The 23,680-nt window shown below is 44.5% G+C and overlaps 1 protein-coding gene across 9 annotated transcripts in view; it reads left to right on the top strand.

Annotated features, from left to right (window-relative positions):
• Nucleotides 1-872: 872 nt before the first annotated feature.
• TMTC4 (transmembrane O-mannosyltransferase targeting cadherins 4) overlaps nucleotides 873-23,680 on the top strand; it is a 59,057-nt gene continuing 36,249 nt past the window's right edge. For 3 of the 9 annotated variants that reach the window (XR_004965735.1, XM_036297148.1, XM_036297145.1), the window contains exons 1-5: nucleotides 989-1,159; nucleotides 4,196-4,408; nucleotides 8,165-8,280; nucleotides 9,418-9,634; nucleotides 15,861-15,948. Coding sequence is in view for 8 of the 9 variants with exons in the window: in XM_036297148.1 (XP_036153041.1) it covers nucleotides 4,250-4,408; nucleotides 8,165-8,280; nucleotides 9,418-9,634; nucleotides 15,861-15,948 (580 nt within the window). In the remaining variant the exon portion in view is untranslated. The other 6 variants (XM_036297146.1, XM_036297147.1, XM_036297152.1 and 3 more) reach the window with 6 other exon arrangements.

Consider the following 23,680-nt stretch of genomic DNA (forward strand, 5'->3'; position numbering starts at 1 on the left):
TCAGCTGAGCATAGGAGAGAGGCATGGGAAGGCTCGCGCGTTGTCCAGGAAGGCTCGGGACTGATTAAATGCTGTTGACAATACAGATTCAGTCAAGAGGTAGAGGTTGATGTTAGAATGGATTCAGCGATACCGGGGAAACCGCGGGGTAGATTGGAATCTGCGCTGTGAAGAGTAGGTTGGCAGGTTTGGAGGTGGAAAGTGGATACAGTTCCCTTTTTCTTGAAGCAGGAGACAAAGTAATCTGAGAACAGGGGTCATGGGGGTGGGGGGGGGGGTGGGCAGAGTGGCAATCCTGTTGGGACTGGAAGTTTAGGGCAAAGTGACGCTTAGTGAATGAAGAGAGATGGCAGATCTCGCCAGCCCAGGGTTCGTGCGTCAGCAGGAGAAAGAGGGCCCTTGGACCTTGGATGAGAACCCGCTATAAACAACAACAAAAGCGGCAAGGCCTCGGAAGGAAGGACGCAGTTTCAGGTCTGTTCTGAGAGGCAGAAAGTGGAGACACACATTTGAAGGAACTCCTCCCAGACAGTAAGAAGCCCAGAGTTCTGGTGGTTCCGATCCAGCTCCTTGTTCTGCAGGGAGGCTGCAGTGCCTCCTCGGAGCGCCACCGGCAGCGCAAGACGCTCGAGACAAGACAGGAAAGGACGCGGCGCGGGCGGACCACAGGGAACCGCACGAGCCTCCCGCCTCCCGCAGCCGGCGAGAACCCGCGAGGGGCCGCCCGCAGCCCGCAGCACCCCGCCGCGTGGGACCGCCCCTTCCCGCCCCGGCCCGCCGGGACTCCACTACCACAACTTCGCTTCCTCCTTTCCCGCCCAGTCGTCCAGTCCCTGCGCTTCCTTCGCTGCCGACAGCCCTTCGGGCTCAACGTCACGGGTGCATCAGCCAATGGGCTGAAGAGGGACGGCTGCAGCGTGAAAGTGACGGCAGAAGCAGCCAATGGCCGCAAGGAGGGGGCGGGCCGAGCAGGAGTGTGAGAGTGAGCGCCCGCACGCGTGGGGAGCTGCGGGAGGTGCGGGCGGCGGGCAGCGCGCGGCGCGGGAGGGGGGCGCGGCGGGGCGGCCCCTCCCCCTGCCCAGCTCTGGGCAGGCGACTCAAGCGGCGGGAGTTTCCGCGCCCGGGAGGGAGATGCGGCCGCCGCCCGGGCTCCTTGCAGGTAACGCGCGGGGCGGCTCCTGCAGGGCCGAGTGGGGCGGAGCACGCCGCGGGGCGAGCAGAGTTGGGTGCGGAGTGGACGCGGGGTCCCCGCTCCGCCGCGCCCGAAGCTTCGCCGGCCGGCCCGGGCCCCGCGGCGGGTCTGCTGGAGGAGTTGGCTCCGGGACCGCGATTGCGACTGGGGTCACGGGGCTGCGGGCCCCATGCGCCCCGGTGTAAGCAGCACGCGGGACAAAGGGCTCGGCGCGGAGGGTGCGCGCTCCCCCTGCCCACGCCCCGTTTCAGCTCCTGCGTTCCCTCCACCCGGTGCCGTGGTCACCCCGCCTGCTCCAGCGGGGGGGGGGGGGGGGGGGAGCGGGCCCCTGCGGCACCTGGCCTCGGGGACCCGCGCCACCCCGCGCCTGGCCGCCTGCTGGCCGCGGCGCCGGCGAGGGCTGGGCGCGCTTGGCCGTCTGCCCGGGGTTAAAGGCGGCTCCCCTGCAGCGCAGCGAGTGACCACTGCTCCGCGCTGGCAGCGGGGCTGAGCGACAGGAAGCCGCGCGCCCCCGCCGGGGGCCACCCAGCCGGCACTCCTTGCGCAGGCTTGGAGTTTGGGGAAGCCGAGCAGGTGGCCCAGCAAAGAAGTGGGAACCTTGGATACTAAGGGAGGGAAGCTGCTAAGAGGCGGGGAGGCACGCAGAATGGAGACAGGTGCGCAGGAACTGGGCATTCCAGGTTCTCTGAGGGCCCTGCCGGAGAAGCGAGGGGGAGGCAGACTCAGCTTTCTTGTTGACCCCCCAGGAGCCCGGCCCTGGCTCAGCAGGGCCCCCCAGATGTTAGGGTCCACATCATGCCTTAATCTTCTGTTGCCTGCGCACCAAAAGATGAGTCTGTTACAATCTGAGGTAACAGGTGAGGCCCGACAATGAGTTAAAGAAGCACAAATTATTTTCTGATTCAGTATACTTCCCGTGAGGCTGGCAACCTTTTGTGAAAGAATATTCAAATATTTGGGCCTAAAGTAGATACCATCAAAGCCATCTGCCATGGTCACAGCTCTATGGTGCGTTTAAAACTGTGTAACGTATGTGCTTTCCTCCACGTTAACTTTTGAAATCAAAGAATGCTTCATTGTCTCCGTATTAAATCGTGGGATCTTTCTAACTGTTCAGTCTGGTTTATGTATTTATCTTAGGTAGTAGGAGTAATTTGTTTAGCTGACATGTAGATAACAAATGAATGGTTGGGGCCTGCATGATGACCTGTATTGTGTTTGCAGCTGTAATTTGGAGTTGAGCAATAGTTTATCCTTTCCCTGGAAAAGAAAGAAAAGGCAGCAGCAGGTAGCAACTGGAATTCCCCCAGCGCCTGCAGAGAGCATGAGTCACATCAGGTGGGGAAGCTCCAGGGACCAGCAAGCAGTGGGAGTTGCAGAGCCTTTCGTCTCTGGATTGGAAAGCTGAGAAAGGCCATCGGATGATGAGTCCTGTTAACTGTTGGGTCTGTCTCCACGTTCATTCAGAAGCCTATCGAAAAGTTGTCTGTGACCTCAGAGGGCCTCTTTGGCTGACTTCTTATTGATGCCATAATCTGGGCGATTCCCTTGGAGACCTGGAAACAAATACATGGGCCGAGAGACAGCTGGTATCTCAAAAAACTCGGTAGTCGGGACACTCGTAAGTCAAGGCCCCACTGTACAGTCAAACTGCCTTCCCAGTCAAGGGGCCTGGGATTCTCCTGTGTCTCAGCATGAAAGGAATGGGGGCAGGTCCCTTAACTAGGAAAGACAAGAGCCTCAGTACCAATAAACCAAATACTAACAGGCGTTTTCAAAAGAAAATAGTTGTGTGCCTGTGCTTTCACCCTCCTTGAAGAAGGTACTTGCAATAACGCTAACCACCCCTGGGCACTTATTAAAGCCAGTGTTTCTAAGCTGTAGGTGGGTGTCCTGTTTAACCCTCTTGACGACCATGTAAGGTCAGCACAGCATCGCCCTCACTTTAGAGGTGAGGAAACAGGTCCAGAGAGGGTAGGAACTTGCCCAAAATGTGACTCAGGATTGGAACCCAAGCAGTCTGACCCAAACGTGATTCTGGTAAATGCAAAGAAGGACCTCTTCAGGGTGAGGTGGGAATGGGGACAGATGACGTGATTTGGGGAGGTTGTTTGATATTGGTTTGGGTGAATTCCAAGGCAGGAAGCTCTCGCTGCTGGGAAGTCACTACGCTTTGCAGAGTCCCACAGGAAGTGGACCCTGAGAGGATAGGGGGCATCCACCAGGCCAGAGGACTAAGTGGCAAGGCTGAGACAGAAATGTCGGGCTTTAACATTTTGCCTCTTTGAAAGAAAAGGTCAAAATAAATGTATATTTTTAACTTGACCCCTTCACAGATATTGAAGGTCATAGCCTCACCTAGAATCACTTCCCCTCCTCTTTTCAATACAGCTCAACCTTTTGAGGTATTACCTCAAACCAGTCAGTCTACAGCATTCTCTCCTTCCCCTGTCGTCCGTGTGTGAACCACTGACCTGGCCATCTGTGTGCCCTGCCTCATTATCTCTATTAAACTCCTCTCCCCCAGATTTTCATCTAACTGGCCTGAGTTCTCAGAATCCCAATCATGTTTCATGCACCCACCCTTCCTCCACATACAATGTGATAAGACCGAATAATAAATATTTCTTGATTGAATGCAGTAAGATGGTAACTTTTTTTTTAAATTTTGTAAACTGATTACAAGACTCTAAAACATTATTTCCATTAGGAGGTTGATAAGTGTAGGAGTCCATTAAATCAGTGTTTCTCACAGATAACCCAGCATCAGACACTCGGGTTTCGGTTTGGTAGGCTGCAATTGGGCCTAGGAGAATCCGAATGTGTCCCAGGTGACTTTTCTGCCCACCAGAAGTTTGAAAACTGCAACTTAAACTTTCTAATGAGTGCATGCTCTAAAATTGCAGCATAATGGCCGTCTCACTCTTCCTCACTCAAGGTATGCCCACTGCGGAAGCATTCCGAACAGTGCACTGATAAATAATTATGTTATTTTTCTTGCAGATGTCTAACCAGCATAATGCTGGAGGCAGAGACTGACAGCCTGCAGTTTTCAAAATGGCCGAGCTGGAGGCCGATTTGGAGCACGTCATTCCATCCTCTGTTCCTCCTTTCTGGGCTAAGTTGGTCGTGGGATTGGTTTCCCTCGTGTGTTTCGCACGTAGCTATGATGGAGAGTTTGTCTTTGATGACTCCGAAGCTATTGTTAACAATAAGGTTCGTATCTTAATTCCTTCCTGATAAACTTACGTGAACCACTTGCCTATGTCTCAGTAGTAATCTAAGTTGGTGTTGAATTATTTTCTATTAAATTTGGGCTAAGCCTTTGCCTGGGCTCCAATTGTGCTCTGGATTCCCCATCTCTTTTAGATAGTGTCTCCTGGATTTAGGGCCCCTTTCATTGCTGGCAGCAGGGTCTCCAATCCCTGCCTCACCTCGGGCTCTACCCTCCCCATGTACCTGCTGTGATGTGAGGCCACAGGCCTCACACATGTATCAGAGAGGCTGTTATTCTAAGATTTCAAGGTAAGCGCGTTGCAGGGCATTGCAGACCGAGTATTTCAGGGTTTGTGATAAATCTCCCGAACTCTGGGGCAGAACGGTTCCAGGAAAAAAGAAAATCACACATGCTGCAGTGATCATTCACCAAAAGGTACATCCTCAGCAGCAGGCAGCGAGCTGGCCTCTTTGTCCTTGGATGATAGCATCAGGACAGCTGCTGACAGCTGCTGGAGGGTGGGGAGCGGTGCAGTTCCTGCTCGTTTCGTGTTCAGAGACTCACATTTGCAGAATCAGCAAAATCCCAGCACTTCTGCTCACCAGTGGGTGCTGCATCGGTTCAGGGAAAGCCTATCTCTTCCACTTCCCTAGGGATAGGGAAGAAGCCATACAGTGTGGGAAGGGAAGAAAAAGATTTCAGCGAGCTTAAAGAAAACTGGAATAAGAAAGTCGGGGACAGGCAGGGGCCGAGAGGGGAAAGACCGTGGAGATGGCACAGGTTAGAGTCCTATGACAGTCTAGTTACTCAACAGGTATTTTGTGTGTATGCCTTCACCAGTGAAGAGGGTTTGAAGGAATATACTAGTTTTTCTCTCTGGTAGATGCAATTGTAGCAACTCTTTGTAACACTGTTTTTTAATGCTCTTAAATTTTTGAAGTCATGGATTCAACCAAATGAGGGAAAATTTATTATCACATTGAAAATATTGGAAAAAATTGTCTATGTGACAAACATTCTTTTCCAGGAGGGGTGGGAGGAATGACTGTTTTGCATATATTTTATTTTAATGGATTGCAACTGATTTTCTCTATTTTTGACGGCACAAACTACAGCATTGTTGATGCTTGTTTTTAATTCAAGTTCTTCATTTGTAGTTTTCCTCAATTCACCCAGCCGTTACCTGCAGATGTTTCTATTTCAGTCCTTTTTAAAGCCAGGCTTAAAGGAAAAAGAAGGAAGTTTGTAGCCCTAAGCAACTATGTATGTCACACTCGTGGCTTAATAGCTATAGAATTCCTAACAAGGATTCGAGGGTATGCCTTTACTTTAAAATTTTTATTCTTCATTTTATTGAGAGTTTCTTGACTCTTCCACTTTTGTTAAGTGGAAGATATATAAGGTGTTAACTTATATATGGGAGAACTTCGATAAGCAAGGCCGGGACAGCTTGAGCTCTGTCGAATGTGCGATGCCCTGGGGGGGGTGGCTGTAGTTCTCTTTCCTTCTGGGTGGGGGAAGGCAGATGAAGCCAGTCGTGGCTCTACGGCACATTGTCTTGGCAGTGTTTTCTAGAGCATCACACTGCCCCTTTGTCAACTTGCTAGCCCTCCCTTTTTTTTTCCTGTTTCATGAAAGGCACTTCTCCATTCATTGGCACCGTGCCTACAGTAATGTGGAGCAGGCTGTGACCGGGTGTTATTGGTGTTAAAGACTGCTTTCCAGATGCATCCTTGCAGGGTTGAGTTGCCTTCTTTCATTGAGATGATTTTCTTTGAGACGTGAAGTTAGCAGGAATTTCAGACATAACACGTCTTTTCCGTAAATCCTTATCAGGAAAACTTGGCCTTCCTGTAGCATGCCCTGCTTGTGTAGGCTACACCTCATCAAATATTTAGAACTTGGTTGGTGTTTATTTACTGCTCAAATGGAAGGAAAGAGCCTCTGCCCGACCCTTTCACAACTACTGAACAGGTGCTTCTGGGACAATGCAGAAGAAGGTAGACTTCCAGTTTTGTAACTGAGTGGACTCAGTTGGTGGGTGGGTTGTACAGGGCCTTCCAGAAATATCTAACCGACTCAAAAGACGGTGTTGGGACACTCAAGGTCTCTGAAGCTGATACCCAGTCGAAGAGAACCGCCGCCTCAGAGTAGGCATCAGGTGACCAACCTTGTATCTCTTGCCTCTTCTCAAGCCTGCCCTTTTGAGCCAGCAAGCACTTAAGTAGCCAGGACTCACTGAATCCACTGTGTGCCGTGGGCACGGGGTGCTCTCTGGACCAGCCACGATTTGACACACTTCCTCTGTTTGGGGCATTCCCTGCCTTCTGGTTGTTAGAAGCTACACAGACTGTCCAATTTAGATACAGACACAGACATAGGCTCTCCTATCAGGTGTACCACCTGTTGGAGTGAGGAGCTACTCATGCAAAGAGGTGGGGTCTGGAGGCGCCCAGGCAGCCTCAGGGAGGTGCCAGCGGTGGGAATTGTGGGTGTGCTTCTGGCTGCACCATCCTAACCTGGTTTTCCAGCCCACCTGGGCGTCCAGGAACCTTGCACTCACTTTAAAGCGTCCCTTTTTTGCTCACATTAATCAGAGTTGATTTTGGTTACTGCACAGTCTTGACTGATATATCATGTGGTGCTCAGAACATCATAATTTCTAGTCCCTAAAATATTCCTGTTTAATTATGCTTTAAAGAGAAAATTAATATTCAGTTTTGTTACTCCACAGTAGCCTGTCTGCCTTTTTTCTTGTTAGACACAGTTTCAAATTTAAATGTAAAAAAAGATGCGTTTTTTAAGCATCTGTAGCACAGTACCAAATTAAATTACCTTAGTAGTAAGATAGGTATAATTTTTTAAAATAGTGATATTTATCTTTAAAAATTATGTAGAAGTTGTTTTTCCTTTAATATTACTGTCTGCTTAGCTCATGACTAAAAATGGGAAACTTAAATACATGTTTATCCACACTCACGAGAGAGGGTAATAGTGATCTCATTTAGCTATAAGGTCCATTCATTCATTCAGTATAGATGAACATCTTCCATGTACCCCCAGCAAACACAGACGTGTCCCCGCTTCTCGGAGCCCCAGGGCAGTGGGGCAGACAGATAATAGTCACTAGACTATAAATCGCCAGTGTGCCCGGCGCTGTGAGGACGGGTGCAAGATGCCCAAGACCCACAGAAGGGAAATTGCATCAGCTTAGAAAGGTCATAGCTCAGTGGCTGAGAGATGAATGGCAGGAGGAGCTGAGTTGTGAAGAGTTGAGGAGTGACCAGCTGGATGGAAACCTGAACATGCAAAGCCTTTGAGTGGATGGTAGCAGGAGCTGTGTGGGAACCAGACAAAGGCCATTAGCAGATCACTGAGCCCAAGAGATGAGCCTGCAGAGGCTGGTGGGAGCCAGAGCACCCCCGACTGTGGCATCTATGTTAAAACATTGGCTTTGTCCTAGAAAGGGGGGAGGGAGGGGGAGCTGTAGCATTGTTTTAAGCTGAGGTGGGTACAGTGACTCAATTTGCATTTCGGAAAGAGCAACGTGGAGAACATATCAGAGGGCCCAGGAGACCTGCTGGCAGGCCTGCCTGTGTCCTAGGTGAGTGATGATGGTGGCTCAGCCCAGGTGGTGGAAGGGTTGGGGAATAGAGGTATGAGGAACTTTAAAGAAGGAGACTTGGTGAGGGCTTAGCTATCACCAGGAGTCATGACTCCTTTGTCCCGAATGTCCTCTGGTTGTGTTCCTGCAGGACCTCCGAGCAGAAACGCCCCTTGGGGACCTGTGGCATCATGACTTCTGGGGCAGTCGGCTGAGCAGCAACACCAGCCACAAGTCCTACCGGCCTCTCACCGTCCTGACTTTCAGGTAAGGTATGACGGTGTGGGCTGCACGCGAGGGTCACCCACAGCTTGTGCATTTTAATATACCAGGTTGCATGTGACAGGATTCCCAGAGTCTAGGAGTCAAGTTAATAGTTCCTAGAGAAGCATAAGCCACTCACCTTTATGGGTTTCCAAGAAGTACGTGACAGTTCTAACTATTAGGAGTTAGGTCACAGGAGGACGGAGAGAACCGGCATGTGGAAACGTTACTGCAGGGCTTGCTTTGGCAGGAAAGGTGCTAAAAGTGGGGCAACAATACAGAGTTAGCATGGCCCTCTCAAGGATGACATGCACATGGGTGAAGCGTCCATTTTTCACAGCTCTTGGAGGTTGGACCCTTTGCTGGCGAATACCCAGGAAACTGTGAGACAGGCAACATGTGGCATCACATGAAATTGTCATTTTTTTCACTACAAATAAAAGGCATCAATCTTCCTGCTGTTACCAAGTCAATAGGCAAAAAAAAAGTTAAAAACAATCTAACTCTCCCCATTAATCAGGGAGCTGTTTGCATGAAATAGATTTATTCACCACACAGAGTTTCTATGCATAGCTATTTCTTTGACGCATTAAATACTTGTCTGTAGATCTCTCAAAGAAGCATGGAGATGATGAAATGGAACCACTGGTAATGGAAAAGCAGTCAGAAATAAGAATCCCTGACAATGAGAAAGTGGTTCATTGTTCAGAAGGCTGGTAGAAAAACTGTAAAGTACCTTTTTTTTTTTTAATAAGCAAGTTACATGACTGTCTTATATCCAGGTTCCTGTGGGATAGCCATGAGTAATGTGTGATACATTTTTTTTTGCAGTCTTGCCTTCTTTGCACTTAAAAATTTGACTGGCTTTCCTTTCGCTTTCCCTCTCCACGTATTTTCTGTCCCACCCCTCTGAGATCCCCTTGTCGTCTATTTCCCCCTCTGCAGCTAACTGTTCTTACCTTCTCCAATTTTCCTAGCTTAGCAGCACTATTTAGCTGGGTGTTATTTTAACCAACATTGCACAACGTCTTTCTTTTCTCCTTTTAGTATTTTTACTCACCAGCCTTTTCCTTTAGATGGTTTGCATTTTATTTCATGTGCTTCTGCGTGCCTGGTGTGAGCACCCTTCTTCTGCTACAGGATTAACTACTATTTGTCGGGAGGCTTCCACCCCGTGAGTTTCCACGTGGTCAACATCCTCCTGCACGCTGGCATCTCCGTCCTCATGGTGGATGTCTTCTCGGTGCTGTTTGGCGGCCTGCAGTACACCAGCAAAGGCCGGAGGTTAAACCTGGCCCCCAGGTCATCCTTGCTGGCCGCTCTGCTGTTTGCTGTGCACCCGGTGCACACTGAGTGTGTGAGTATCACCCACCCGCGGCATCTGCACTTGTGTGGGTTTGTTTCCTAAAACAGGCTTCCTTTAAATGCTCATGGAGCTGTGGTGGTGCCCTGCCAGGCGTTGGAGACGATTGTATGCAGGTCCAGCAGGTCTCTCTTATGGAAAAATGCAGAGTCCCCAGTTGACCAAGACTTTAGACTGGCAGCATGGTTTGCTCGCTGGTGATGCTCTCTGGTTCCCTCCTATACCCACACTGTAAAGGTATGCATGTTGAATGTTGCCTGGCTTTGGGGTATACAAGCCAGAGGCCAGCACTACCTTTCTCCATGTTCCTGTGTTAGCTGAGAGGTTTATAGTTTGCAAAGTATTTTCTCACACTGTTGTGATTGTCACAAAAACTCTGTGGGATGAGATGGGGCAGCATCACAGTTTCACTTTACAGAAGAGGAACTGGCCTGGGAGGACAGGTAAAGGACTTATCCCAGGGCAGTCATGTGGCTGGTGGAAATAGGAATAGAACTTGAAACCTGGTTGTCCCAGGTCTGTGCAGGGACGCTGCCGCCATACTCTGAGTTGAACTAGAAAGTGGGTCCCCAAGTCCTGCTGTGGAATTACGAATTCTCCCCACCTTCCTTCTCCTTTTCTTGGCCCCCTGCATTATTCTCCTCCCCTTGACATGTGGTTTGGTAGCTCCTGATGGGCCTGACCCACTATCCTGTGGGCCATGCCTTTATTCCACTGAGCCTGCTGCTGAGTATATGTGGTACAAACCATATGGGGGTTTCAGAAACCACGCTACCCCCACCTCCACGGGAACCCTTTGGAAATGTAAGTCATGTTTGCTGAGGTAAAAGATTTTTGTTTTACTCATTCATTCTGTGAGCATGAAGTACCTCATATAAAATACTACATATGCTTTATTACTTCGCATCAGTTTATTTCTGCATTTCATGTGTTATTTAAATACCTACACTTTAACCAAGTGCTTTGAGCATCTTGGAATTAAGTGTCAAAAGTTTGAGCAGAATTCCTGCCTTGAGTGTCTGATTTTATAAATTTTATTAAACTACCTATTCTTTGGTATTAAGAGGGTTGTGGAATTGTTCTTTCAATGTTCTTCTAATATCTACTTTAAAGCTTTAAAAAATTCTCATAATTTTTTACTTCAGCAAATTCAGAGGACTTCAGGTATTGGCACGCTTGGAACTGCTGCAAGCTATGTATTTGTGTTCAAATTAGAATTTGTTTCTGTCCGAGTTCTCTTTATGGTCTAAATGTTTGTTGGGATTCAGAAATAGTGTACACATTAATCAGAAATAAGGGAATTTCTGGCAGAAGTACTGATTTGGTACTTATCTGATTTTGTGTGATCTTAAAAGCAAAAGCAAATATATGAATTATTAACCAAAGACGTTTTTCTAAAACTCTGATTTTAAATATTTAGAAGTTAGTTTGTAAACAAGTTTGAAATGCCAACAAGTATAACTGGATGTGCGCACACCTCCCCAGATAAATGCAATCCGGGGATGTTACCACCAAAATTCTACATTTGCGATATTTAAAAATAGGAGAAAGGGGAGTATCTGAAAAAATTTCTTAATCTCTCCCACCCTTCCATTCTATGAAAGTCATTCGAACTCATAATGCAAGGAACAGTTTAGGCTTATTCGAAATTAGCATTCCTAAGACAGATCATTTATACATTCACCTTCCATTGTTTTGACAAATAGTCGGTATTCGGTTTCCTCTTATCTACACCTCCCGGTTATTTTCCACTCTACATGGTACCCAGCTTTAAAGTGAGCATAAAGCAGGTTGACCCAGAGAATCAGATGGAGGGAGAGCTCCTCGGAGTGTTCCAGGCCAGAACCGAGGAGGCCGCCTGTGCTGTGGGCTGGGGCCTGGCCCTGGGCACAGCATCCCCACCTCCCACCCCCACTGAACATTGATCTGGGATGAGGCTTGAGGATTTGGGAGTAATTGTGCTGCTTCTGTTTACATTTATTAAGGGAAAGTAGTGGCAGTGTAGGCCCCTCCAGTGTTAGTACTGTAAATTTCCGTATATTAACATTTATGTGTTTTGTGTCTTGACATTAATAATGAGAATGCTTTTGCACACTGAAAATAAGAACCTACATTTTCTGTGCCCTGGCTGGGTGACTCGGTCGGAACATTGTTCCATGCACCAAAAGGTTATGTGTTCGATTCCCAGTCAGGGCACATACCTAGGTTGTGGGTTCCATCCTTGGAGCGTATGTGGGTGGCAACTGATTGATGTTTCCCTCTCCCTCCCTTCTTCTCTCTATAAAAACCAATAAAAAACATATCCTTGGTTGAGGATTTTTTAAAAAGAGCCTACATTTTCCAGTCTTTGGGGTGATCAGCCATCCCCTTTGCTTAAGACTAAGGGGGTTATGGGATAGCCCTAGGCAAACTGAGATCGGTCAGTCACACCCTGCAGACTTCCTACCTCATGGTCTCCAGTTGGTAGTAAAATAATTGTAATCCTTTTTTGTTGTTGTTGTTTTATTTTTTAAATTTTTATTGTTGAAAGTATTACATATGCCCCCTCTTTCCCCACATTGACCCCTTCTAGCCCACCCCCGTCCCAGGCCTTCACCACCCTATTGTCTGTGTCCATGGGTTATGCATATATGAATACATGTAATCAGTTTTATTTTGCTTTCCAATTCATAGGAATGTCTCTTATTTCCAGCTATGCCACCCCAAATCACTCTGAGGTATTTGTAGATGGGAAGGGCTCCAACACACTAGTCACCAGAAGAGGGAGGGGAGCTAAGGGAGGGGGTTGCCTAGTCCAGTGATGGCGAACCTATGACACGCGTGTCAGAGGTGACATGCCAACTCATTTTTTTTGGTTGATTTTTCTTTGTTAAATGGCATTTAAATATATAAAATAAATATCAAAAATATAAGTCTTTGTTTTACTATGGTTGCAAATATCAAAAAATTTCTATATGTGACACGGCACCAGAGTTAAGTTAGGGTTTTTCAAAATGCTGACAGGCCGAGCTCAAAAGGTTAGCCATCACTGGCCTAGTCCCTTGTCTCTTTGGAGACCAGGAAGCAGTCCCTGGGGGGTTCCCTGAGGACACAGTGCAATTGTAAGTTTTCGTTTTCTTCAGAGCATTGATGAAGGTGTCAAGTTGCCTGAATTTGGGTATCAGAGAGGGATGCTCAGGCCACCTTAATCTGCCCGTTCAATAAATCCAGAGCTTAATGCTGAAAGCACTGGGTGGGGAAAGATCCTCCCTGTCACCTTCTCCTAATTCCTCCCTGTGGCCCCTGTGCACATTGTTCCTAGTGGGAATAAAAGTGAGCCACCTTAAGGATTCGGGGGAGGTTGTGGGGGCAGGGGGAGGTTGGCAGTGATTCCTCTAGAGAACCGTAGGGGAGGAAGAAATTTTATTCTAGGTTCTTTCAGCTGGTCTAATAATTAAATCAACATGAGACAGACTAATAAGAGAAAATAACCAAATTTAATTACATAAGTATGTACGGGAGTCCCACATCCATGAGAAAGTCAGAACCTCCCACATACATGAAGGTTCAGAGACAGAAAAGGGAAAATGAGGTATGTAAGGAATGATGTGAGATGCCTTGGGGTGGGGGTGGCGGGGAGGGAAGTTTGCAGGATGATAAGAGCAGATGTTCAGTAATTAGAAGTTTGCCCTGCCCTATAGGTAGTTCATGAAAAGTTATTTCTGGTAATAAGTCATTAAGGGCAAGGCCCCCAATTTAGATTTCTGGATAGTTAAGGGAAGAGCAAAAATTTCTCCTGAGCCCATAGGGTCTCAACTGCCTTCAGCTCAAAATAGCATGCCAAAATGGTGCATTGTGGGGAAATTTGTTCTGAACCCCTTCAAAATCCTGATATGAATGTTTCAGGTTATTTGTTAGAAAAAATAGCCTTTGTAAAGAACTTTGCCTGAAAATATATTATGCAAAAATCAGAAAGGAAAAATAAAGTCTCTCTGTACTCATGCCCATTTCCCAGTTAGATGTGGTGTCTGCTTAGATAGCCTTTTACAATCTTGTCTATGAAATCTCTTTAATATATGAAAAATTTATTGTAAGGACTGAATACTCTTTTTACTTTAAAACAATTGCCATAGTGTTTTAAACCCCGTTTTTCTTTATGTCAGACAATGTAATGTATATTGCTTAAAACTTGGTAGTGTCTTCACCAGCTAGCCAAAGGAAGAATATTTGTTTTAAAAATAAGTGATGATGTTTAAAGTTCACATTAGTGAACCTGCATCAAGAGTTCAAGATCAAAAAAAAAAAAAAAGAAAGAGTTCAAGATCAGAATGTATAATTGCCCTTAGCATTGCATATCTGATCAGTGTAGCGGGAAACTCCTACTAAAAGGTTATAGTCTTTAACTGTCCCTAGGTAACAAGTGGTTGGCTCTTTTGGCCCCTATTCTTGTATTTATCCAAACCACTTCCTTCCCCTTCACTCATTTCAAGGAACCTTTTTTCTCTGAACCCTCTCCCCAATCCCTCCATGATCTGAGGACCCCCTTGGATAAGCTTCTCTGGGTTGACTTTGCTTGTTTTATTCTTCCTAAGGAATTTGGGTTCCGGGCCATCCTCAGGCTCTGTAGACAGCCACAGCTGGAAGATGCCCTCCTTTCTCTCCATCTCTCTCCTGGCGGCAGGCCCACAGAACCAGCTGCTCCATCCCTCACTCACCAAGGTGCTCTGGAGCTCCTACCTGCTTCACCCTCAGCTGCTGTGTCCTGTTTTCATTCCTTTCTGCCCTTCGCATTTATAGAAGCACAATTTGGGATTCATACGGGAAACTAACAGTGAGCCAGCACCTTCTGTGTGCTCTGCTCAGTTTCATTGCACTCCTGATTTACTGTATCCCTCACTGAGTGAATTACAGGCCAGACTATTCAAGAACTCTCACTGCATATTTACTTCACTCGTGAAGTGATTGCACTGTTTAACCCTCCGGCATGCTGGCATAGTCATTCAGACCTGTTGAGCCTTTGTCCTTAGTTCCCTCTTGGATGTGGGTGGCATTCACAGGCTGGAGTCATCAACCCTTTCAGGCTTCTCAGAGACTGCGGGACACCTTGGGCTGCCACGTGCACCTGCATCAGGAGTTCAAGATCAGAATGTGTGATTGCCCTCAGCTTTCATATCTAACTCGTGTAGTGGGAAACTCCCAAAAGGCTTTCTTTATAGCTTTTGCTTATACACACACTCGTGGTTCATATGTAAATTTAGTAATTTCATGTTCATTGTATGTTATCTTATTTCCATTTATAGAATAGTCTTTATTCTGTATCTCATATATCATATATGCCCTTTAAGAAAAGGTGAACTTACCAGTCATTGAAGTGATACTTAAAGTATCACTTGGATATATGTCACATCCAGGTGCTAGTTAGTAAAGAATGCCACATAAACTAGCCCAATACTCACGGGTGGAATTCTGCGTCTTTCATTTGCCATGAAACATTTTGAGAACACTATTTGGAGTAATTAGCCTGGAAGAAATGAAATGCGAATTGGATATGGCTTCATTGTCACTAATATAAAGAAGGGAAGACAGTCATCAGGTATAGAAAATGGGGGGAGGAATGGTAGAAATGTTATTCTGTTTTTGTCTTGCCGATAGCTTTTGAAGCATTCTTTCCAGATTAACCCACTTCATCGGTTTTGGTCTGAATTGAGGAAAAGGTGGCAGAGGCAGCTTTGAGTCATTATTCCTGTCTTTTTTATCTGCCTCATGACTTTTAACCCTTATTTCCCACCTTCCCTTCACGTTTCGAATCAAGTTTTCTTTTTTAAATATCATTCCCTTTCAGCTGATAGCATTTTCCACTTGACAGTCCACTTTGGAGACATCAGAAACACAGGTCTCTGCCGCTCTTGGGGACAGGGTGCTAAGTAACAGGGCTTCTGCTGCATACAGTACATGCATCGCTGACTGTCCAGCCCACACAGTAGCCATCAGTGGGTTCTAAGCAATCCGACTTTCTCTTAGAAACAGTTAAGTCAAGTCCTAGACCAAAAGCATAAGAAAACCGATTCTAAGATAAGACCACAGGCTGTTGCAGGTACGCAGATTATTTTAATAGAGATGGTAGAGTCAAATAAGGTTTTTTTTCTATTTCTAAGGAATTTGTTTGTATTTCCTAAGTTTAGGATTTGTTAAAAATATATATTTTTTAATGTAAATTTCTTTTTCTTCCCCTTCTTTTAAGGTTGCTGGTGTTGTGGGCCGTGCAGACCTCCTGGGTGCCCTGTTCTTTCTGTTGTCCTTCCTGGGCTACTGTAGAGCGTTTAGAGAAAGTAAGCATGATGTTTGTCTTCTTAATTTTGAGATGGGAAATTATGTGCGTATATAAGGTCGTCACTTTGAGGGAATGTGGGGAAAAGGTGTATGCCCGCTGTAGGTGTCTTGTTTCACTCCATTGCTTTTTTAATAACGCAGAGTTTGTGCATCAGTAGTCACACAGGAGCAGCCTGCTGTGCGGTGAGACCAAGAGCTTCTGCCCTAGGCACTGAAGCAGTTGTGATTGATTTTTGTGATTTTATTTCCAGCTTTTGGTTCTTTTTTATTAAAACCTCATGGAGGGGAAAAAAAAAAATAGAAAAACGCTGAAATGGATAGCTATGCACCTGGAGTGCAAGGTTCTTGTTTTTTATTGGAGCATTATTAATACTTACAAAGTCTGTTGACTTTTCTCAAAGACAACTCTAAAGTCTCAGGAAGTACCATTTTATTAATTTTAACTTACCTTCCTTTAAAGTAACTGCTTCCTATTCTGAGTAGATTTCAAAGACATCAGGAGTGCTTTTTGAAGAAAGTATTAAATGTTGATAGTTTTAACATATGTGGGGCACATTTATTTAGGAGGTATAATAAAACCTCTCTTTAATTCTAAAGATTGTTCTTATGAAATAATGGAAAAATTTCAGGAGACTAAAAATTCTATCAAGTGAATTGATACATTTATTAGTCTCCTCTAATGGAATATTCTCACAGAAGGTGGAAAACTAAAGACATTGTATATTGTTTTCCTGGGTCCTTTTGCTAATCTTTTCTCTGTTCCAATTCATATGCATACATTTTTTCATATATGTGTCTGTTTTTAATTCATATGTAAATTATAAAATTATATCTGAGAGCCATCCAGACAAAAGAGAGATTTTTTTACTACCATTTTTTCTTGTTTTTTGAGGTAGGCCTGTAGAGCTATAAACTGCCCTCTCAGGACCGCTTTCATTGTGTCCCATAGGTTTTGGATTGTTGTGTTTTGAGAGATTTTTTTAAATAAAACCTTTGGAAACTAATACCAAAGGTAAAAGTGCTTAATGTGTGATGGATTTTCAATTAATACTTTGATTCATGAAACATTAGTTAAGCATATTTCAGTATTAATGGAACTATCTTAACTAGTAGCAGCAATATAACCTTTATTTTTATTTTTTTTTAAATATATTTTATTGATTTTTTACAGAGAGGAGGGGAGAGGGATAGAGAGTTAGAAACATCAATGAGAGAGAAACATCGATCACCTGACTCCTGCACACTCCCTACTGGGGATGTGCCCGCCACCAAGGTACATGCCCTTGACCGGAATCGAACCTGGGACCCTTCAGTCCGCAGGCCGATGCTTTATCCACTGAGCCAAACCGGTCAGGCATAACCTTTATTTTTTTAGTCCAGGAGCATTCTTTTAACATTTATGACATTTTTACTTTAAAATTGGAAAGGGATTTTATAAAGAGATTGTTACAGGCCTTTCATGTTAAGGATGCAGATGGTTTCAAGAAAGCTAACCTGGAAATATTTAGTGTTTGCACACCGATAACAGTGGTAGTTGTGGCTTTAGCGGAAACCCTTTTAGGAGTATGAATAGGTTTTCATTTGGTTGAAGTGACTGGGAACAGTTAGAAGGCAGATGGATGGGTACGGAAGCCTTTGAAGCCTTCCTGACGGCCTTGTGTCTACAGGAAGGCCTGACCTTCCCGGGCTTTGGTGCTCTGCTCACTTGAACCCTCTTTAGGAAAAGGAAAGAGTGGATTAAAATGGAGCCTTTGGACCCACCTCCAGACTGGTGTGTTCCTGGCAGTCACCGACAGCTTGTTCAGTCTTTGGAAAATAGAAAGCTGTAGGAGGTTGCCCCTCTTCACGCATCCAGGTCTCCGGGTCTTGACCCTGAGAGTTATTTTTGGCCACGGACTTTTGTCTCCTTTCTGTCCTCTGACTGTGGCCTCTTGCCCACGCAGGCTTTGAGTTAAACTATATCAGAATGATTTCTTCTTGGAAGTTTAAAGTGGGCTGGAGCACCCACCCCTCCAGCTGCACTCTCCGTCGTTGTGAGGTGGTTTTCGCTGCCATTTTCAGTTCCCACTCATTGTTTTCACGGACGGTGCTGGAATGATTCCAATCTGCCTCCCAAGCTTGTTGCGGGTCTGAGATGCAGAACAACGGGGACTCTTAAGAGAGGGACTTACACTTGGTTACCTGCTTATTTGGAGGAAGTCCTGTGTCCTACACACGAGGCAGTTCTCTGTCCCCTCCCCAAGAAGGTTCGGGGTCCTGAGCCCTACCCGCTGTAACCTCAGGATCCAGCAGACCAGATGCCCAGCCCTGTCCCTTGCTCTGCTCAGCCGGCACCATTGGAACAGCCCCTTCACCCTGCCGGGCACTGCCCTGTCCTCTCCTGTCCACAACTCCCAAATCCTGCTTTGCCTCAGTGCTGATGAATTTGGGTGGAGCCTTTCCTAGTCTCCGTTGACACAGGCACTGTGTGTTCAGCCTCTCTTCTGTGTGTCAGATGCTCCGTACTCCTTCTTCAACATGCTAAAATAGAAACTACTTCTGCCCTGGCCAGTGTCGTTCAGTGGTTAGAGCGTTGGCCTGAACACCAGAGGGTCTCGGGTTCCATTTCCAGTCAAGGGCATGTACCTGGGTTGCAGGTTCCATCCCTGGCCCTGGTGTTCGGGAGGCAACCAATCAATTTTCTCTCTCTCGCCCCCTTCCCCCGCCTTTCCACACTCCAAAACTCAATGGGGAAAAATACTCTCAGGTGAGGATTTAAAAAACAAACAGCTTTTTTGTTTATAGAGAATAACTTTCTGGAATAATTCGCCCCCCCCCCCTCCGTGGAATAATTTTTATAAGTACCGCGCGCTAACCGATTGCGCCACTGGAGCTCCCCGTGGAATAATTTTTAAACATCATATTAATGTCCAACTTCACAAATATGATGGCCGAGTCTTGTTTAAGAGGAGCAAAGCTTTCACAAACTAATAATAACTTTACAGAGGAGAAGCAGTGAGAGCTCTGTGCAAAAATAATTCTGGTTAAGGAATTCATGATGAGACACTTCTGATTCTGTCCTAAAATGGCATACAGGATTATCAGGGTTGGTCATTCATTCTTTCACCAATAATTAATCAAACACGAAGGGCATCCTTTGTAGCAGGCCCTGTGTCAGGGACACAAAAACTAAAAGGACACAGTCCATGCCCTTGAAGGACTTAGAGCCTGGCACAGTTTGACTAAAATAAAGCTTCCATTATTCAGATTGCTCAAGGAACAGAATATTCTGGTTTTCCATACTACCCTGTCAACTTTTTCCTCCCTGTGGCCTCCTCACAGCAGGTACTCAATAAGTATCCCCTTCTTTTCATGGTGTGTTTATGCAGAATTGATGACTGTGCCCTCAGTACTCCCAATTTCTTTGTCTGTTTGCCCTGGAATGTACAATTTATTATTTTATTGAGATATAATTGACATATAACATTGTATTAGTTTTAGGTGTACATCATAATGCTTTGATATATGTATATATTACAGAATGATCACCATAATAAGTCTAGTTGACATCCATCACCCTACATAGCTATACCTTTTTTTTTCTTATAAGAACTTTTAAGATTTACTCTCTTAGCAACTTTCAGATATACAGGACAGTATGAACTGCTGTCACCATGGTATACATTACACCCCAGGACTTATTTTATAACTGGCTGTTTGTACCTTTTCACCACCTTCATCCACCCCATCCCCCACCCCACCTCTGGCAACTACTACTCTGTTCTCTCTGAGTTTGGTGTGTGTGTGGTTTTTTTTTAGACCCCCTCATAAAAGTGAGGTCATACAGTATTTGTTTTTCTCTGACTTATTTCAGTTAGCATAATGCCTTCAAGGTCTGTTGTGTCGCAAATGACAAGATTTCCTTTTTTATGGCTAGATAATATTCCGTTGGCATGTGTGCCACATTTTCTGTATGCATGGGTCTGTCAGTGGACACTTAGATTATTTCCATGTCTCGGCTGTTGTAAATAATGCTGCGGTGAACATGGTGCATGTGTCGTCTCGAGATAGTGATTTTGGTTTTTTTTGGGTAAATACCATGAAGTCGAATTGCTGGATCATATGGTGATTCGTTTTATATTACTAATTTTTTTCATCTACTCTTAAATTTTTTTGAGTCAAACAGAGAAGAGTCCTTGATACTAATGGACATTGGGTGTGTATATTTTCATTTGGACTTTGAGATATCGCAAACAATAGTCACACATTAGTCACACATTTTTATTTCCCCCCCTCGAGTCAGTGTGGGCTGTAAAAGACACCAGGGCGGGGGGGGGGGGGGGGGCGGGGCGTAAACACGCCATGGCCATGAGGAGTCTTTGGGCCAGTTGCTCGTGTTGTCCACATGTTTGCAAGTGTTCCACTGGGACTCAAAGCTCTTCTGGTGGAAGTTCAGCCCAGCGTTTACTGAATACAAATACTAATGCTATTTATTATTTAAACTTATGTTTAAAGTGACCTGGTCTTTGTTCTTCTTGGATCTGAACATAAATTCAAAGAAAGGCCTAATGTTAGTTGCATATAAATTTGAAGTTCAAGAAAGGTTTTTGCGGAGAAACAGAGTTAATATTTTTTATAAGGAAACAAAATATTGAGTACTCTGAAATGAATGATGGAACTAGTTCAAAAGCTCTTTCAGAGGATATATATTTTTTTGATAACCTCATTAGCTTTCTTTATAGATGCGATGCTTGTATTATAAACCTCGGGACAGTTTTTAACTGCCTGAGTTTATTAACAAGCCATTCTGTACTAACCTCCAGAATCCTGGGGTTTTTGTAAAATGAAAAAAATCTACACACATAACATTTGTCTGACCTTTTGTGGGTGTGTGCTTAACTTGAGTGTCTCTAAGCAAGATCTTTTGAAACAGAATCCTTTTTCAAAAAAAAAAAGTTTCCTTATAAAGGAAGCATACATTTTCTCATAAAAAGGAAAAACACTAAGTCAAATGAAGTCGATGATGCACTAGTTATTATTTCTGAATGCCCAAAACAAAAAGTATTTTTCTTATGATATGACATCTTTTCAATATTTATCTCTCTCTTAATACCTCATACTTGGGATTGTGAACATAATCTCTCTGCACGATAAACTTGCTAGAATGGCCAAAACAATTTTTCAAAATTGATACCTTAAAATACTTATTTCATGGAAGTGAGAATTATGAAGAGAAATTTAATTAGTCTCACTTATAGTGGGGAGGAGAGAATCTTAGTGGGGGGCAATGAATTTGCTACATAACTAGAACAACCATTTTAAATTCTAATCCACTGTAAAAGACCAGATCTTAAATCTCAGTTGTTTTAAATTCTTAAACTTTATTTGCTATATTGCTCTCCTTATCATAGTTCAGGCAGCTGAAATAGAATAACTCTTACTCTTGAGCTATCATTTCCTCATATTTTGGTTCTGATTTAAGACATCTCTTTTTCTTTGACTTAGAATCATGCTAGCTTTAAAAAATAATAGGTCAGTTGAGTAAGTCACACAGCGTAGGCCTTTTGTTTTTGGGTTTGGGGTCCTTGCCAACTGAATTGTGACAGCAGTATTCGTGTGTGTTCTCTTTTCTCGGCCTTCGTGTTCCTTTGGTTTCTGCGTGTCTCGGTTTCCCCAGAATGGTCCTGTATTTCAGAACGGCAGCGCCCGACTTCATTCATTCTCTGGGGGGGAGCACTGCTTAGTTGGCTCCAACTTTTGGACGGAGAATCTGATGCTCATTGTGTCGCTCTGGCAAAGAGAGTCGGGGCCACCTGTCAGGGTGGCGTGGTTCCCACACGCAACACGACGTGCCAGTTTCAAGGCGGCGGCGATGCCAGGCATTGAGTGGTGAAGAGGGTAGCTGGTATAATGCGATGCTTTTTCTGAAAGATCGTCCCCCTGGAAAGTAGTGCCAAATCCGAGGCACGTGCTTCATTAAATGAATCACATCTGTTGGCACTTGTGGGTGTTAGCACTGACAAGTATCTTTCCATTAGTGAGTGCATTTTTGTATTCTCCCCCTCCCCCCCCCCCCCCGTGCTCCCTGTACTCCATTAATCTTTGCCTCCATTTACCTAAGTGATTGAATTATCTTAGATGGTAGAGTCATATAGAGAAACAAGGAAAATGTTTTCTAGGCCTGTTTCTATTAAAGTATGGATCATAAACTATTGATGTTCCTATGCTGCATGATTATCTTAGAGCAAGTTGTCTTCTTAAGTGATAGGAGATGTCTCATGGTGTAAAAAGAGCTTGCGGTTTTTTTTCTCTTCTCCTGGGAACTCAAAATGTAGCAGACTGAATGGAGGTGCGATGGAGAATGCTGTAGAGCAATGCACCAGTTAGAATTCCCTATTTGGGGGAGATTTATTTTAATAAAAATACATATAAATGCAACTACTGGAGACCACGTCTGCCTCTCAGGATTTATTCTTACTGTTTTTACAGTTACTTCCAAATTTAAAATTAAAATAGTCCATTTTTCTTATGCCTTTTTAATATCCCTTATATAATTTTTTAAAATTTATTTTTAAAAAAAGAATCACACAGTGAAGAATTTTCCATTGTGAGGAGTTTCAAAGACTAAATTAAAAGTGGAAAGACTTGACTTTGGGTTATATTTGTTTACATTAAACAAATTAACTTTTTGGTATCAGATTACCAAAAAGTTAAATTGCTTAACAAATATGATAATTAAATAAGAATTCTGGCAGACGTGGAAATAAGTAAAAGTACTGATGGAACAGATATTTATTGAGTGCCAACCATACACAAGGTGGCCTACCACTATCTGTTTCAATTGTCTTATTAAAATGCGCAAGTTTGGAAATAAGTTTGGTTTGCATTAGTCACTAAATAAGAACATAGTCACAAAAACAGAGTCCAAATTCATCAAGATAATGCTGTATATTGGCAATTAGTCACCTTGTATATTAGTGTTTGTCACTTTGACAAATAGAGACTCAAACAAAATCTTAATTTGGGAAAATCCATGGGTAAAACTATACCACAGCAGGTTGTATTACCAGAAGTCCATTAGGCTGGGCAGTCCCCAAACTCAGGACCGGCTTCCCAGTAGATCATTTAATGTGTCCTTTCTTGTTCACCGCCTGTACTGGAACACTTGCCATGGGTTATCATGCACATACCTGCCACACACCCGTCAAGAAACCCTTTTGATTGACATAAAATAGTTGATAAATATTATTTAAGTTTCCAGTTCAGATTCTGGAAAAACTGAAATGCATGTGAATGCTTAGTCTTATGACTCCTGATAAAATATCAAATGGCTAATCTGGGGGGAAAGAGTTGGATTCAAATAGGCAAAAGCATTTCACATTTCCTGTTTTCAATGGCAGACTTGGAATACAGACATAGCCCTGTGCCAGGCATTTCATTTCTGAGCTGGGTCTTTGATCACATGATGTAGACAGTGCTGTGCAGTAGAAATGCATGAGCCATACATGTAATTTAAAAGTTGGTGCTGGCCACATTATAAAAAGAAATAGGTGAGATGAATTTTAACAATACATTCTATTTAGCCCAATGACTGATTTCAACATGTAATCAGTGTAAAAGTTTAATGAAATATTTTACAGTCTTTTTTATACTGAACTCTTCAGTATCAGGTGAGTGTTTTGCTGTTAAAACATGTCAGTAGTAACTGGGTGAATTTCAGGCGCCCGTTAACGCTAATGCCCATGCTTCTGG

The sequence above is a fragment of the Myotis myotis genome, unplaced genomic scaffold, assembly GCF_014108235.1.
Source record: "Myotis myotis isolate mMyoMyo1 unplaced genomic scaffold, mMyoMyo1.p scaffold_m19_p_3, whole genome shotgun sequence".
Classification (NCBI taxonomy): domain Eukaryota; kingdom Metazoa; phylum Chordata; class Mammalia; order Chiroptera; family Vespertilionidae; genus Myotis; species Myotis myotis.